This window comes from Epinephelus lanceolatus, chromosome 21, assembly GCF_041903045.1.
Source record: "Epinephelus lanceolatus isolate andai-2023 chromosome 21, ASM4190304v1, whole genome shotgun sequence".
NCBI lineage: Eukaryota > Metazoa > Chordata > Actinopteri > Perciformes > Serranidae > Epinephelus > Epinephelus lanceolatus.
This window is the reverse complement of record NC_135754.1, coordinates 38,410,941-38,429,905: the sequence shown is the minus strand read 5'-3', so window position 1 is coordinate 38,429,905 and position 18,965 is coordinate 38,410,941. Positions and strand designations below refer to the sequence as shown.

The 18,965-nt window shown below is 42.3% G+C and overlaps 1 protein-coding gene across 10 annotated transcripts in view; it reads left to right on the top strand.

The window, feature by feature from the left end:
- srcin1b (SRC kinase signaling inhibitor 1b) overlaps positions 1–18,965 on the top strand; it is a 179,820-nt gene that overhangs the window by 52,985 nt on the left and 107,870 nt on the right. For all 10 annotated transcript variants that reach the window (XM_033611285.2, XM_078163485.1, XM_078163490.1 and 7 more), the window contains exon 2: positions 11,866–12,173. In XM_033611285.2, the coding sequence (XP_033467176.2) occupies positions 11,889–12,173 (285 nt within the window). In that variant the 5' untranslated portion in view covers positions 11,866–11,888. The remainder of the gene's footprint in view (positions 1–11,865; positions 12,174–18,965) is intronic.

Here is an 18,965-nt window from a genome sequence, read left to right as displayed (position 1 = left end):
TTGTGTTCAGTTAAATGTTCTGTTTATTCACCAACCTGTTTTTAATTCAACAAGCAATTTGTTGTATTTCAGCAGTGTACTGAGAGCTGCAGAAAACTAAGTACACTTAAATATCTGGTTATCACAAACAAAATCGTTATTGTGATATTCAACATTATTGCATATCTTCTTCTATTTAGCACCCTAGTAGTGACTACTCGCAGGGTTTGTTAGTGAACAACCGTAGCTAGCAAGCTAATGTGCTAGCTAGCTGGAAACATGCTAATGCTAGTCACTCATAACAGCTCTGCAGGCTTTTTTGTATTTATTCCAATACTGTTCTGTGCTGTTTATTCCCCACTGACATTTTGTTCAAAAGACTGTCATTTATTTTATTCAAAACATTTAGTTAAAAGGGGAAAAGAAAACGCTTGTTGTTCTGTTGCTAACGGGACAGTGAGTCCACAGTTTATTCAGAGACACACTTGTACCATCGAGCACAGTCTCTGTAAAAAACCCATCAGCTTCTACTCTGACAGAGGAGTTTATATAAAAGTTGACGATGCAGCACAGCTAATAATCTACGACAGCTTCCTCCATTTGAAACTCTGCGGCTCTCCGTTCCCACAAAGGTCAGCGCTGTCAGGACGGCTTGGTGTCCTGAAGCAGGATCCTGAAGCTAATCCACTAACTGCAGCTATTCCACTGGCATGAATTGAATGCCACTGTTTAAAATGCTGGTGTGAGCGGGCCTTTAACTCCAGTGACATTGTTTAAGTGGCAATTACAGGATCATTTATTGTGGAACACAATTAGTCTGCAGCTAACAGCATGTTCTGATGTATTTTATGATTAGATGTTTAATTATTAAGTCTATAAAATGTCAGAAAACAGTGAAATATTCCCATGTGGTCTGAACAACAGTCCAAAAAAATCAAAGATACTCAGTTTACAGTATGATTTACAAAATGATATAGAACATAAAAAAGCATTAAATCCTCACATTAAAGAAGCTGGACATGACATGACATCAAGGATTCATTGATCATCAAAATAGCTTGCGTCCCTTTTTCTGTTGATTGAATAATTTGATTGGTTCAGCATTGTTTCAGCACTAAACACATGCTGTGTCTCATCCGGACACTTTCATGTTGTATGTACACTGTGTGCTCACTTATATAGAGCATGAATTTCCACAATAGCGATTGATGTTTGCAACTTTTGACAGCCTCTTCTTCTTTTTAATTGCACATTGTTACTGGAGGAATTATTACTGCCAACTGTTGACCACAATTGTGGCCCATGAAAATATCTGCCAGCTTGTTGCTTGTATAACAGAGCAACTGCTGCAGCTTCCTTTTCACAAGTTTGGTGCTCCCTCATATTCGCTATGCTAACAAGCTATGCTACTTTGGCTAGCCCTGTGGTGTTGGCGGCTCCCGCTTGGTGCCATCTCCCTCACAAAACAAAATATCCAAAAGGCACAAACACGGCTGAGAGCTCAGGTTCAATGACTTGCGAATTAGCTGAGATGACGCCTAGCAGACAGCCAGCGGCCAGTTAGCCACCTGTGATGGCGCCACCTGTCACTCAAAGTGATCGCGCCCTCAATTATGCGCAATTTTAAGCCTTAAAAAAATTTAAAGAATGAGTTATAAAAAAATTCACCCCCCGTACAGTTGTCATGAAAGGGGAAATTAGCTCAAGAGACCAAAACCATTTTTTGTACCAGGCTGTAAACATGTTTATTTCTGCTGTAAAGTTGAGCATTTTAACGTGTGGGTCTGTGGGGGTTGACTCGCTTTTGGAGCCTGCCTCAAGTGGCCATTCAGCGAACTGCAGTTTTTGGCACTTCCGCATTGGCTTCACTCGTCATCCCTGGAGGTTGCCGCTTGGCTAAAACATAGTGCCCACGGCCCACCCTGAGGTCCTCACTGATTAGCTAGCCTCTCTGTGCTACACTCTGGCTGGGCCGCAGCTAGCTAGTGGCACAACTCATTTGGCGATTAGCAACACCACCCTGACACCAGGATTTGGGACGGCGTTACTGTGGAAACATTAGGGTCACCCTCCGCTTTCCCCCAGGTCGCCCCAGTGAGTAAGCAACTTAATTTTGAGCCACTAACCCCTTTAGCATTGTTAACTATGTTAGCATCACTAGTCGTGCAGACGCTGCTAATGGTGCTAACAATGTTAAAGGGGTTTTACGGCTTAAAATGAAGCCACTTCCTCACTGAGGCGACCTGTGGAGAGACCAGAAGGTGGGAACAATGTTTCCACAGCAACACCACCATTGGTTGGGGCGGTGTTAATAGCAGTAATCGCAGAGTCAGTGGCAACACTAGCTAGCTCCCACCTGACCTGGTTGGTGTGCAGTACAGTGTGGTGGCTGTGAGCTAACCAGTGTAGCAGGAATACCCTGTCTTTGTTGTGGTACAGAGCTCGTACTTCTAGATGCAAAATGAATCTCTAGACCAACATGTGTAACCAGCTGGTTAACCACAGAGACGTTGACATCCATAGTACTCATAGTGCACTGCATTTAGACATACTGGTCAGCGCGCTCATGCTCTCAAAATATTAAGTCTCAGTATGGAGGAAAGTGAACTGAGAGACCCCCTCCGTAAATTCACATGGATTTATGTCAGCAGCCCTGCAGCTGCTGCATGTTGACAGCTAGTGCATGCTCCACTATAGACAGGTACATATATAAAGTGCAGTACAGTACATGTAACAGACACACAGTCATTAGCCGGGCGCACTTTGCTCCTGCAGGCTCACAACAACAAACCACAGCTCAAACAGTCGGGAGGAAAATAATTTGAAGTAAATTTGAGCGAGGCACCGACGAGTACGAATGATTAGACCTCAGCCCGATGAAACCATAAAGCTAACAAATGGCCTCTGTCAGACCTCGGCCAACAGTGGCCAAGGTTGTACTAACAATGTACACACACATACACACTCACACACACTTACAGCCTTGTAATGAGAAATGTTTGGACGTGGCCTTGAGCAGCCTTTTGGAATGTGTCCCGGACACTTGAAATATGGTATCAGTGGCACAATGACAATCAGTCACTTGGTTTTTAGTCTGCCCTCAACTATAATGAACACAGAATAATGAATCATGTGGAGAGGCCAGCGTGGCACCTTTTATAATGTGTGTGTGCCAGTGAGAGGGACAACACACACACACACATTTAACTCTGTTTGAAATAGACAGACCCCAAACATGCAAACTGATTTTATACATTAGGTCCAAAGATGAGGGATTCTGTGACACAGGTTTTGGTTTGATAATGTCGGGGTGACGCCTAAAATCTGACTGTACTTACAAGAAAGCCCTCACAAGTATGTTGATATAGTTCCTTTGGGCTGACACACAGGCACAGCACAGTATTAATGTATAAAGAATTGCCTTCATGCATGTGAGTGACGCTGAAATATTACATGTTCCCGATGGCGAGCACATGGCCGTTAAATCTTCAACAGTTTGAGCAAAGCAAGACAATTAAAGACCAATTCATCAGCTGGACGGGTTGTGCTGTTAGCAGAGCCATAATAACAGAGGTGGTGCCAGGAGCAAGCTGGGAGGAGGTGGCAGCCCATTAACTACCACCAGGAGCAGTAATGACATGGTAGAGTTAAGAAAAAATAGAGCGCAGGAGCTGTGGCTGGTTTTACACATGGATGAGTTATGTCACTGTTTAAGTCATATGTGCTGGAGCAGGTTCATGTGTTCAGTGTGTGTGTGTCTGCAGCTCAATACACAAAACAGACGTGGATATGATGGAATATAAAACATAAATGTGCGAATAAAACTAACACTGAAATGAAAATGTCAACATGTCGCTGTTATTTTGAAATGTGAGCTGTGGAGCAAATGTCAGCCGTTTAGTTCACACACTGTGTTAATAACAAACAGCAGCATCTTTCTTTATAATGGAGCCACAAATGTAAACACCTGACACAGGTAATGCTTTGTTTTACAGGCTCGTTAATTCCTAATAATTTCCTAGAACGTCCTCTGGAAAGAAGAATGTAATTTGGCTCTAATTACAAGTAAATTAAAGACTGCGTACAGTTTGTAAATTTCCAGTGAATTAATTCAGATTTATTTTAGGGCTGTAAAATATAGATCAAACCTCCGCAGCTTCATTTATTATGTTGACATGCTGCACAGCTTTTTTTGCTTTTCTGTTCATTCTGTTCAAACCCAGTGTTTCTGCACAGTTGCAGATAAAGATGAAGTTACACTATATTATTTGTAGAATTAGATTCCAGTGGTGGCAGTGTGGGATAGTTCCTGACTGTGTGATCCAAACATTTCCAATAACTCCATAAAGCCTAAAAGTCAGAATTTAGTTAAATAAGAAAATGTAATCATTTCCAAAATTAAAAATGTGTTTTTATCAAATGAAATCTGCTTTAATCCATATTTGGTAACTTCGCCTTACAAAAATATTTTCACCAAGGTCAAAAACAAAGAGAGGAATGCACTTTAGATTTTTAGATTACATTTATTCATTAACAACATGGGATTTGATTTTTAAAAAAGAGTAACTCATTTGATCTGATGAATCACTTTATTTAAATTTAGGACTTTTTTTGAGGATGCTGAAGTCATCGAATATGACGACAGACATTTAAATCTTCATTCAGAAACCTCAACAGAACCAGGCTGCATCCGAATGTCCGGACTTCACTGCATTTGCAGACTCACAGACTTTGTGGGTGCTTTCCCGGGAAGTCTGGGAGTGCTTATGACTGCCCAAATCCACAATTCATCCATCCGGAAACTTCCAGACAGTCTACTTGGGGTGCAGACTTCAGCAGACATCACTGATTTAATTGCCCACAATTCATTGGGCTGAGACATGTTTCTTTTTTCCAATAGCTGACTAAAAAAAACAAAACGTATGTGTATGTAAAACAGTAACTGTACCCTGTTGTAACAACACTTGAATTGTGTGGCCAGAAATAATATTCAGAAACATCATGATACAGAAACGCGTAGAAATACAGGCTGTAGAGGGAAATCAAAATGCATTATATTATTGCTGCCTGCCCTGTAGGTGGCGCTGTGTAATGCCAAATATGAAGGCTAGAAACATGACTGAAAATAGATTTAAAGGCAAAGGATCGCCTCAGGTACAGGTTGCATTTTCCGATACCTGATCCATCTATTTTGATGATATCGGGGCCGATATTCGATCCAGATATCGGATCCGTGCGTTCCTGTACATGAGATTAATATCTTGTTATCTGCAGAGACAGATGAGCTGACACAACATGACAGCAGTTACAATGATTGTAATTGTCGCTCAGACGTTTCCATGGCAACAAGTAAAACAGTCTGGAGGGCCATCTGTCAGCAGCTTGCGGTCTCTGTAACGCAGCATCGTCATCGTTGTGTTTCCAGCTGCTTTTTAGGCAGGAAGGTGCTCCTGAACATCAGCCCGAACACGATCGTCTCTGATTCATAACCAAGTGGATTTTGTGCCGGACCACGCTAACCACAGCTGTGTCGAAAGTTTCAGTGTTTCCACTACATAATGTAACGTATCTGTGGTTTACAGAAACGTACAAAGCCAGCATTTATTGAGGTGATTGGGTTGTACAGTAATGCACCTGTAGGAGAAATACATTGTCGATAACAAATAAAAACATAAAAAAAGTCCAACATGACAATGAAAAGCTGGATGGCGTATAAAATCCAGAATCAATAGTTAGAAAATCTAACACTTTAGACGCATCATGTTAATATTAGTTTCGAACTGTAATGCAGAAATCTGTGACAAAAATCCTGAATATCCGAGTAAGAAAAACAAGCCAGAATTAATTCATCAAATCCCAGTGAGCAAGATGTCATTAGGCAGTTAAGTGAGCACTGGTTGTACTGGGAGGCTCCCAGCCTTGATTGCTGGTATTTCTATGAATATAAATGACACATTTAGAGACGACCGCTCCGAGTGAATCAAGTATAAATGTAGGACAGATGTTCTTGCATCATCACTGTAACAGTGAGTCCCAGCAGGTATTAACAGCCGATGACCAGCAGAGCTCCTCATGGTAAAATATAGCATCTCTTTGTCCCACATACCCCCCCCCCCCACAAGGCTTCACATAAATTAAAGTGACAAGCTCTTGTCTAGATGTTCCCTTCGTCTCTGTTTTATAACAGCCTTTTTTCTTTTCTCTACCATGGAAACAAACCGGCACGCTGCTGCGCTCCTATTGGAAGATTTACATCTGTGACCAACTCAAACACTTCCCTGTAGACGCAACACAGCCACAAATATTGCTGTTGTTAGGCTGAGTCCCTCGGAGAAGAGACTGCTGACGTTCCCAGGGATGAATGAGAATGAAACTCTTAATCAAGGGTGTAATGTCCAGGCGGTAGGATGGGAATATGCTCCACTCCGCTTTGACAAATCGCACTTTAACCCCTGGTCTTCTCTGGGTGAAGGACCTGTGATGTCATTGTGCCCTTTTCATTTTTTTGATTTTAATCAATTAATACACATAAATTCAGTTGTGGAAGAAGCACATCACATACTTGAGTAAAAGTAGTAATACACTGTTAAACTACGAGTATTTTAATCACCTTGTACACTTCATCTATCATAATGTATCTTAATTTATTTGTTTATTTATATTTCTGATTAATAGTCTGAATCTGCAAAGTTAAAATGATCAAATAAGGAGTATGAAGTAACATAGAATCGAAATACTAAAGTACAAGTACCTCAAAACTTTACTTGAAAGTATAGTTTGGGTTTTTTAAGTGGGGTCGCATACTGCAAAAGCAAAACCAGATACAATCCATCTGGACAAGAAACTGCAAAGTTATGATCCGGCTGAATGGACGTCCAGACACTGCTAAAGTGGTTATGGTGAGAGAGATGAAGGACCTGGATCCATAGAGATGACGGCGCACACAAACCAACATTTTCTCATGGCGCACGACGCCCTGTTCAGTGGATCAAAAGTCATCAGGATGTGGATGAACAGAAGACACCTGTATGACCTGTGTGGGACATGTGGCGAATATGGATACAGTGATGGATTATACAAGGATTATACATTTCCATTTAGCGTCATTGACGAGGGGGATCTGGCTGAAATAGGCCCACCAGATGGCGTGAGTAGTGGACATCAGAACTGTGAACAACTCAACTTACAAACATTTGACTACACCGAACACAAAATGTACGAGATGGAGAATGACATCGATCCAGAAAATCACCACTACAATAACTTGGACTGCAACTGTGAGTACTATACAGATGAACAGTTTTAAAGCAATATAATAATGGACGGAACTTTCTCAATAATACACTTCAACAGCACAAGTCTGAACAGCAATTTTACTAAAATTAAGGACTATTTGAAACAATTCACCATGTTTGACGTAATTGCAATTTCAGAAACTTGGCTGGACAATGAGAAGGAAACTGATGTTGAACTAGAGGACTATGAGCTATTCACAACCAATAGACTAAACAGAAAAGGAGGAGGAGTGGCCCTATTTGTAAATAGTGAATTCAAATCTAAAAAAATAGAGAGTATGTCAATGCAAATAGAAAATATTATGGAATATGTTACTATAGAAATAGATATGGAAAAAACTGGGAAGGTTTTGAAATTTTGTCCATGAAAATGTGCAAAACTTCTGCCTCATGACTGAATTAGTTTCTGCAGTCTGCTGTATCACACTGTTTCTTGGGAGCTGAGGAAGTTTGAGTTCCTGCTTTAGTGCACCTTGTGTTGCCCAGCAGGCAAATGGAGGCGCTTATAGAACAGATCAATAACGTATAGAGTCTCTGCTGCCAAAACTCTGCAGGTAATGGGATTTATAGTTTGCATTTAAAAACACAAGCTACAGAAATGGGATGCAGCCTTGGAGAGTGTTCACTGTTTGTACAGTGTGTGAGTGTTGATGGTCACAGTTGATATAGTCGAGAGAAAGATCCTAGAAAGTTTCACTGAAATTACAACCATAGTTTTTTAAAACAGGAGAAAAGGTTTAATTGATTAAATGAGCCCAAAACTGGTGTTTTTTATTCCTCACATCCGAACGGAGGGTTTGGCAGGAAGAAAGTAACGACATCTATTCATCTAAATTTATAATTCCCTCAAAGCAAACGCAGACACAAGTGGCTTTCTGGCTTTCTATCATCCTCATTTGTTCCAACCCAACATCCTGTTTCAATGTGCAGAGGAAGAATACCTGACCTGAACTGGGCACACAATGATCTTCTCCTCTTAGACAAATTATATTTAACATAATTCTCTACACCAAACTCATTTTTAATCCGACAAAAAATTCTAAGTTTTGGTTTGTTCCAAACCTCAATGGTCCACTTCTGTTTTAGCTGCTGAGAAACAATCTCTTTAATCATTTCAATATCTACCTTCTCCCTATAAATATAAGATTCCTCAAAACCTGTCTTCTGAAATAATGTGTGCATATGTTCAGCCCAAGGTCCACCCATCTGCATGTCCCACAATAACATTTTCTTACAAAGTCTACTGTCACTCATACCGAGAAATCTATTCCATAATCTACACATACACACCACCCATCGAACTTCGCAAGGTTCCCAACCCATATCTCCAGTGATTGCTAGAATAGGTGCATACTTATTAACTCCTAAAAAATACCTAATGGCTCTTTGATGGACTTGCTGACATCTCTTAGGTTCTTTGTAGCCCCATACCCCAGCAGCATAATCCAACACAGGACAGAATGAATGAACGTTGCATTGTGACAAGATGATCAATATTAATCACTTAACTGTCAGTGGTTTAAATGTTCTGGCTGATCAGTGTATGTATCTGTGTCCACACACTTTCTTTGACACAGTGAGTCCTGTTATAATTATTGAAGGTGGATAGAATAAGCTGTTTTAATGTCTTTTATTATCTTGTGCAAAATCAAACTAAAAGTGTTGAACACACACAGACTGTGACTGTTCATCTTCACAGAGTCAGCAGTGCTTTATGTCTCACTGGTCACAAGAGGGCACTAAAACCTGTCCCCACACAAGAAGACGTCGTCTCCATTCATGTCACTTTCTCTTCACTGGCTCTGACACCACTGTGAGACGTTGCTGCTGTCATATAATAGCTGAGGATGTTGCTGTGCAACAGTTTTTTTATTTCTGCCTCAGGGATCCCGGGACAGTTGCAGTTGTTGGAACAGACAGATGTTGCAGCTGTTTTCACAAAGGCTATATTGCTAGAGGTGTGTTTGTGTTTTGTTCTGTGTGTGTGTGTGTGTGTGTGTGTGTGTGTGTGTGTGTGTGTGTGTAACAATAGGAGTGTTTTCTCTCTCTTGTTTCTCCCTCAACACAAACACACACAGTGTTTCTTCTCTACATTATGATCCTGTGTGCAGCTGCTCAAGGACAAAGTGAGAGCATGGATGCATTGTTAGTCGTCACATTAACACTCTCGCTGCTGCTCACTTGACGTGCCTCAAGGTCCAACCTATTAGCAACTGTGTGTGTACACAAAGCTGTGTGTGCTGTGATGTCACCAGCTCACTTACTTCCACAGTAATGAGCAATTTAAAGCACTACAACACGTGAGTGTCCGTGTGTGTGCCTGTTGCAGAGACTACACATATTTAACATTATTATTTTAGATTCTCCAGCTGTCAGGCAGCAGCTCACAGAAGTGTTTGCCTCTGTGAGAATGAACTGACTGATATGAGACTAACACATCACTATGAACAGTTTGTGATCTTCACCTTTTGTTAAATTTGTGCTCAGTTTTTGTGAGGTGCAGCAGCTGCAAGCAGACACTGTCGCTCCTTTGAGATGCGTTCAAAGATGCTCCGACATCTGAGAATTAATGGTTAAATCAGTTTTAGTAGTGTTGAGCTGAGAAACAAAATCATGGTCACCAAACAAGGATTATTCTGAATTGTTTTACCTGCAAAATATTCTGGATAAAATGTATAAAAGCTGTGACAAAAACATAAGAATTTTAATAGTAAGCTTTACTTATAAACCCATTTTTTTGAAAGTCCTTTTTATTAGATCCTAAATGTTTTATTTACTGTTTCAGATGTTTTTAGTCGTTGAAATATCGTCCAGTACCTGCTACATTTCCTCCACTTTGTTTGGGATTTTCATCTTTTTACCTTAATGACATTTGTATGATGTCGTCTTATGAGGCATCCCCACATAAACTCATCTCTGCATAGTTTCATTATTTCAATGATAAATTCGTTACCTCAGATTCATTCTTGACTTCAGAAACAAGTGGCTTCAAAACAGTCTCACTTCAGTGTCCATTTAGCAGCTGTTCTGGAGCTTTCAGTCACGTCACATGATCTGAAGCTCAGTTCAGACCAAAGATTTGTGACGAGACGAAACTGTTTGAGAACGTTGCAGCGAAAGAGAAATTTGCAGTGCTTTGAACTAGTCTCAGTTTGACTCAAGCCGGCAAAGCACGTCACCTGTTTAACAGCCAGTCAGCTGTAAGCTCTCAGTTTTGTTCAGAGGAAAGATCAGCACCTATAGGCTGTAGCTCATCTGTCAATAAGAAGTGTGTTTTGAAAGATTGATCTCAGATTTTATGAATCAATATGAATGAAATTAAGATCATTTGGATCAAACCTGAGCTGAGATCTGATTCGTCCTTTCATTAATGTCTCATAAAGCTGAGGGAGGTGTGTGTGAAGGCTACCTGGAAATCCAGACCCAAATCTAGAAAGATTTAGGGTCTGGCTATGAGTAATGCAAATGGCCCAACTCGAGGGGCGGCACCAAGCATGCATTTGAAAATATCACTGCACGCAATTGGATAACACTACGACCAATCAGAACAATACTTAGCGCTTAGCTACCAGTGGAGCTAACTGGTAGATTAGACTCTTGCCGTATCCAGTCGGCAAAACAGTAAAAACGTCCTTCTTGCAAAGGAAAGACTCGAGCGCCGTCTTCTGTTCCTCTTTTAGAGAAAAAGACAAGTCTAACTCGTTCATTGTAGCGGCCAAAGCCGTTTCAAACAACTGGTGTTCATCCGTAGCCATCTTGCCATGTTTACTGACTGATTCTGGACTTCGTCGTCGCAGCGCTGTCGTCATCTGTTTAGCTCGCCTCTGGCCCGCCTATATCAGATACACCGATGTGATTGGTGCAGCTCTTCTCCAACGGCATGGGTAATGAGCATCATTACTGACTGCCAGAGTGACTCGCTGAGCAAATTCAAATTGTGCTCTTGCGAGAACACAGTCCACTGTAGCTCCGTATCATGCTATACGAAGCTCGCCCACTGTTAAATCAAATGCAAAGTATTTGATTTAAATCGTTGTGGTAACTGTGCACCGATCAAATATTCTGTTTAACTGGGAGGTACGTGACAGCACAGAAGCTAAAGATGCTTCAACTTTTGTTTTGCAGAGACTTTAAGTTATTATTTTTCTCCACTGGTTGACCATCATGTCCACATGATCAGTTTTTGCCTGTATACACAATGTCTCCTCTCGTGTCATTTTCCTGATGAAGATGAGGACAGTCAAAATGTCTCCTGTTGAGGACATGTGACCCAGTGTGAGGACACACTCTGCCTTTTCCTTTTAAAAACATTTAGCTGAAAACACACAGACTGTGTTGATAGATTTAGGTCAGGTTCAAGTCTCTGCATATTCATTTCAAACTGTGAAAGGAAATCAAGCTACAAACTTGTGGTTTGCTTTGAAACATGTCGGCTGTACTTTAATGTTTTCAGATGCCTTTTTGACTTTGTCATATGATGTGGTGGCGACACACTAAACATATTTAGTTGTTTCACTGCTCACTGCTTCTCTTCCTATCCCCCCTTCTCTCTCTCTCTGTCTCCACCCCGACTCTGACACACCTGCTGCAGGTCGAGAGAAGAGAAAGGGTCCCATGATCTCTGCCGGTGATGCCGAGTTCCCGCGGGATTACCACACCCTGGCGGCCGGCGGGGGCCGCGGGGCCCGGCGGTTCCCCGACAACACCAACGGGGGGTTCACGTCGTCCTCACTGGACCGCCGGCACAACGCTGTGGCTGCCAAGAGCCTGGAGGCCCTCAACAGCATCCACAAGGCGGACATCGAACGCCAGCGGGACGCCCTCATGGATCTCCAGAAGAACAAGTTCACCAACAGCCCCGGCAGCTTGTCACAGGGCTCGGCTGCTGCAGGACGACAGGTATCTTCACAGGACACTAACACGTCTAATTATCTCACATCAACAAACACGATAACAAAGAAGGCTTTCATGTTGGTAACAGGGGGATGATTCTAACCGCACCACTGGGGGTCTTGTCACTAAAATCCTTTTTAATACTCCTTATAATAAGCAACAAGGCTCACACACTCAGTTATGTTATAAAAATAAAGCAGGGCTGGATTATTCTGCTGTTTCCTGGAATCCTCCTGAGGTCCAGAAGACTTGAAGGAGTCTCCTGAAACACCTCAATCATGTCTAATGATGTTGTTTATCTTGGTATCAGTGAGTCGGGATACACAGCGCACACAGTGCTCTGAGAACACAAATATCAAACTACAATCAGGTTTTCCCTCCATCTGCTTCAAACTGGCAAAATAATAAATCATAGAAAGTGCTGACGATGTCATCATCATCATCATCATCATCAGAAACACTGACGCCATCAAAAATATACATATACATACTGTGTACAGAAGGGACAAACTAAGGGTCCTGTCTTTTTATGAGTCATTCCCCTGAGTAACATCGGTATTGTTATGGAAATTATTACTTTATTATTACTTTAGGCCTCTGTGCTATGAGCCACAGAGCAGGACGAATGTGTGCTCTTGCATTTTATGTATTGTCAGGACGTCACAAGCACAAGAACCTTACATGACGTTTACTGTGTGTCAGTGTGTAACAAGCTGTGAGGACATGAGAACATAAGATGGCCCAAACTGCTGATGTTTTGGAATTTAATGTTTGAGATGTGGAGTGCACTGAACAGAAAGCAACACTTTGGTTTTTGCTCTAAAGATCTAAAGATCGTTTTAATGCACTCAGTAGATGTGTCTCCCAAATTTTGGTAACAAATTTGTGTCAGTGAGCACCTCTCCTTTTCCAAGATAATCCATCCACCTGACAGGTGCGATGTATCAAGATGCTGATTAAACAGCAAGATTACTACACAAGTGTCACTCTATAGCCCCTTTTACGCTGCCAGATTTTCGGCGAATGTTGGGCCGTTTTTCCGCCAAGCTGTGAGCGTTTAGACACACAGAGCCGGATTGGCGAGTTGATCCGAGGTGCCCAATTTTCCGCCTCGTAGGGTAGACATATTGGTGGAACCTTTTTAGTTTAAACACAGACTGAGGCGGCCTTCTGCAACGGGAGGGGCTGTTGATGACTTGTGGGAGGAGCTGTTGATGACGCCGCACGTGCGAGCCACTGGCGGTGGATAAACAGGAAACAGCTGATAGCAGGAATTAGCGAGCAGCTAGTAGCAAGAGGGAAACACAAACCTGACAGACACTGTAAAGATGAGCAACTGGGGAGACAAGGAATTGCGCGCCCTCCTTGCCCTCGCAAACGAAGAGGCCATTAACCGTCAGATGACGGGGACGGTGAAGGACGGGCCGACTTACGAGAGAATCGCCGAAGGACTGACCAGCCGCGGCTTCCCTCCCACGTCACTGTTTACGTCACACGCTGAGCTACACGTTTTGTTACTTGCTCACGCCCCCCATTGCCCCGAAAAAGGCACATTCTGTATAAACAAAAGTAGGTAGGCGGCATTTTGCTGCACTCCCCGATTTTGTTTTTATACTGCCAATGCTGAAAAAACACTGATTGGGCTTTCCTGCAAATTTGCACAACTCTTATCTAAAAAGGGCTGAAAATTTGCAGTGTTAACGGAGCGTGCCAGTGGCATGTTGACTGCAGAAAGGTCCACCAGAGCTGCTGCCTGTGAACTGAATGTTCATTACAGGACCATGAGCTATATCCAGTGTTGCTCCCGAATTTGGCAGTACATCCAACCAGCCTCACAACTGCGCAAGTCAGTTACGATGACTAATTTGTCTCAGGTCAAGAACCTGGTGAGGACGACGAACGTGCAGATGAGCTTCCCTGAGACGGTTTCTGCAGCAATTCTTCCTTTGTAAATACCATTTGTTGCATCAACTTTTCATTTGTGGTCTGCAGTTGTGAGGCTGGTTGGATGTACTGCCAAATTCAGGGAAACGACATTGGAGATGGCTTATGGTCATGATCATCGTAAAGCAATCATTCTGTTTAATCGGCACCTTGATATGAAACAGGAACCCTCTTGCTGTGCGTCACTACACCACCATGCTGTCTCACCAACATGACAGAAATATATCTGTTGAGAACATGAAAAAAAGTCTTGGATCTTTCTCTTAAACCTGTGAAAAATGGGAACAGAAACAAAAGTGTTGCTTTTAAATTTTTGTTTATTGTTCATTTCAATCCACCAGATTTAATTATTGTGTATGAAATGTATGTTTGTGGAAATGGCAGGAGAAAAGATGAGTTATCATTGGCTGGCTAAGGTGCGAAAGTTTGCATGTCAAAAATGAGAATAAAGAATTGAGGCTGATGAAAACACATTTTTAGAACACATCTTGACGTCGTGGTACCAACTTCTAAAATATTTATGTTCATCTATTTAACAGAACAGATAAACATAGTTATGCTGAAGGAGGGTCGTGCAGCAGCAACTGCAGACCTCGTCCCTGTTAAAATTCAGATTACAACTGAACAAACAAATTATTCTTCTGCTGTTGACAAATCTTCATGTCCAGCTCTCCTTCTCCATCCAAACCCTCATCATGTCAGCCTGCCTTTCGATCACTGATTAAAAACACCACACGATGAGAGTGTGGTGACGTAATGATTTGCACCAGGAGATCATAAATTTGTCACCCATCATTGTTTTTTCCACTCTGTTACATCTCGGCCATTATGAACAGGACGATTAATCTTCTATAGGATTCTAACACCACTGTGACGACACCTTCAAGATTGGCCAAAAACAGACGTCTCTCTGTCTGTCCAAACCTTTTTAAAGGTTTCAGCTGATTTTCCAGATGTTTTTAAAACAATATTTTCATCATATTGAAGATGATTGTTTTCAGAAAATGTCTTATATTAACATAAATATACCTATCATCGTACCATGATGGAGAATTTATCCATATTACGCAGCTCTGCTTCACATGCAGATGAGAAGAGACATATTAATTCATAAAAACACAAATACATCAAAGCAGCAGAGAGATGTTGTGATGTGCTGTTGCTCTGTGTAATGTATTCTGTTCATGCTGTCATGAATATATTTACATAAAGGTACTATGTTTCAGAAACTGACTTAAAACTTGGGCAACATTTGAATGGAAACATCTTTTCCATGAGATATCAAAAACTCACCAGCAGACTTTTGTCGAAATTCAGAGTGAAGCCGGAGCAGGAGCCTAAGAACTAGTTTTCGTTTTAATGAGTTTCTGGGATCTTTTCAAAAGACTTATGAAAGGTTCTGTGTGACAGTCACAGCAGCAAACATCTGTCTGCTATGTAAAGATATAGAGGAGTGATGGTGTCCTGAGCAGAGAATGAAGTGTGTGTTATAATCCGAGCTTCTCTGTTGTTTGTTGTCGGCTGGTCCCGCTGCACCTGCATGTGTGTGTCCCGCTGCCTTGGTAATGTCTGCACCGTGCTCATACAGCGGTTACCACTTATACCAAAACGGCACCACTGCAGATGTATAGCGCCCACCCTCTGGTTAACACTGTCAGCTCTGTCAGCACTGTTGCTTCACACTGTTTGTGGAGTTCATGCTGCCGCTGGCCACCTTCGTGTTGAGAACTGTGTGTTCAGACAATCCTGCCTCAGATACTGTGTTATAGATGTCCTGTGAACATCTCACACAGCTCCTTTAACACTGCAGAATGGGGTCATTTTGTGGATGTTTTACTCTTGTCTTTTGAACTACAGCACCTCAAGAATGAACAAGTCTTGCAAATCACAGCGTCTACTTTAATGAAGATCCAGATTTTTATAAAACTAGTGCAGCGCTTGTTTGCTTGGCCTTGTGCGGTTGCTGCTTGCAGCTTTCTCGAGAACCGCCCATCCAAACAACTTCACACTCCACACTGAATATCCTTGAGTCCTGAGCATTATACCTGCTATCACAGTTGTTTCCCATAGCCATAACACAAACATTTTGCAGCTCTAGTGAAGTCAGAGCCCGCCTATTTCAAGGACCAAACGCATTTATAACGAAAGTTACATCACTGGTCCTTGACATGTTTGAGTGCGCTACAGTGTAGACTTGGGATGTCTTTTTTACTGTTGTTGAATGTACTGTAGTGACGGAGAGTGAGCTGTACCCAGCGTACAATTAATAGAGTGCTGCAGGTATGACATTTTTTGAAGGCCGATGCAGAAGTTAGCATCACCCTGGTTCACTCATCTATTGGATTTTTCCATTGGATTGTTGCAGAAAATAATCTCTGTGGTAAATTATTATTTATGATATTTACACATTGTGTTCAGCAAGATCATCTTCACAAATTTACATAACTTTCCTGACTTTTGAAGCCTAAATGCAATCGACAGAAGTAAAAAGCTAACATTAGGCTATAAACAAACTACAACACGGTCACATGACTTCATCGTCGCCACGGTAAAGAGGCCATGAAGTCTTGTTTAGTGTGATGATGCTCAGTAGTCTTATTTAGCCACTTGTTGGCAACCGTGTATTTTATGTCATAGAATAAAATGTGAGAGTCTCTTAAGCTTGTGTTAACGGTACCACACACCTTATTTCAGGCATCGAAATAAGGTCCCATGACTTTGAGACAAGGAAGCCAGAGGTGTAAACATGCTAACCCATGACTGGGTTTAGGACTCATTCCTTCAGCCAATGTATCCTCATAGGACAGTTCGTATGATATCCTACGATATAACGAGCCTTTTTGGTTTAAACAGCCCGAGGCGCCCTTCCACCACGGGAGGGGCTGTTGATGATGCCGCACGTGCGAGCCACTGGCGGTGGATAAACAGGAAACAGCTGATAGCAGGAATTAGCGAGCAGCTAGTAGCAAGAGGGAAACACAAACCTGACAGACACTGTAAAGATGAGCAACTGGGGAGACAAGGAATTGTGCGCCCTCCTTGTCCTCGCAAACGAAGAGGCCATTAACCGTCAGATGAGGGGGACGGTGAAGAACGGGCCGACTTATGAGAGAATCACCGAAGGACTGACCAGCCGCGGCTTCCCTCCCACGTCACTGTTTACGTCACACGCTGAGCTACACGTTTTGTTACTTGCTCACGCCCCCCATTGCCCTGAAAAAGGCACATTCTGTATAAACAAAAGTAGGTAGGCGGCATTTTGCTGCACTCCCCCATTTTGTTTTTATACTGCCAATGCTGAAAAAACACTGATTGGGCTTTCCTGCAAATTTGAACAACTCTTATCTAAAAAAGGCTATGCCCTTGTTGAAGTGGCTGCGGTGTCAATTCCAACCTGCAGCCCTTTGTTGCATGTCAACCCCCCCTTCACAATAGCACTCTCCTTTCAAATAAAGGCCAAAAAATAATAAAAAAAATATGGAGGTTAGGTTAAAGCAAGTAAAGTTACTGTGGTTAGGTTTAGTAAAGAAAACATGGTGAGTACGTACCTACTCTAAGTCAACACAGTTCTGAATAGGCATCTCCAGGGGGAAGTCCCGGGAGAAAGTCTGGGTTTTTGTTCGGCACATTGGTCACATGATTGCAGCTGCTGAAAATACGTGGGATATGTACGAATTTGGGTGCATTACTTTTTGTAGGAAAACATACGCACAGTTTGTGAGGACAGCCTGATGCAGCACTCTGTAGGCAGTGCTAGACCTATTTTTTGCTCACCACTGCACCTCCTTGAGTCCTCAGCAAGACACCTGAAAAGGTGTGGTCGATTAGATAAACGTTTGTTGAAACAATCGAAGGACGCACATACATAAGAGGAACGTTAGTGGTACACAAAATGTACGATTTGGTATGTAGCTGAGTTTTGAGGGGGTCACGGTTCAGAGCATTTTTTTTTGCTACAGCAGATTTATTTTTAACGATGTAAACATCCAACAGGGACTCGTTGGTCTCAATACTTACTGTAACAGTTACGGCACTTAACTCGACCGCAGCACAGGAGATGGAACCACAACACAAGACCATGGACGACATGTTGCAGTTTTGGCTTCTGTTTCAGGACTGTCACGCCCCTAGTACATACATACATTCATAAAACATACATACATGCATATTTATATAGAGACATACGTACAAACAGACACAGAGACAGAGGCTCCTTCCATCTGAGTTAGATAACAGATCTAGGAGAGTGCAGCCTTCAGGGGGAGGTATGAGCTCTCTGAGTGCTTTCTGTTTCCACATGTGAAGATTTTCTTCCTGGGAGATAATAACAGCACATCGGTGGGCTCTGAAACCCACACAAGCGCATTATGTGGCGAGGTGCCTCTGGGGCTTTAGTCGCACACAGTGGAGGCATTTTTATGAGCGGCTTGCTGGGGCAGTAATGGCCACTTCTTTAGTGGTTATTATCTGAAAAGAGTTGGCGATAGAATACAGAGAAAAGGATTTAAGTGAGAGAAAATGTCAGAATGTGAAATATTAAACTCAGCGCTCCATCAAATCCCTCCCCTCTCTCTCTCTTCTCTTCATATTCTGCCTTTCATTCCGCCATCAATCACCTCGTGCCGACGTGATACCTGAGACAGATGGTCTAAACAGAGCAGCCTGCTGCAGCTTTCCTCTTTCTCTGGCTTCAAGGAGCAGTTCAGCAGTTTTTTGTTTGCTTTCTGTCTGAGAGGGAGTTCAGAAGATTGATGTCAGTTTCATGTCAGTGAGTTCAGCACAGAGCAGGAGTCAGGACGGGGTTAACCTAGATTAGCATGAGGACAGGATGAACGGCTAGCCTAGCTCTCTCCA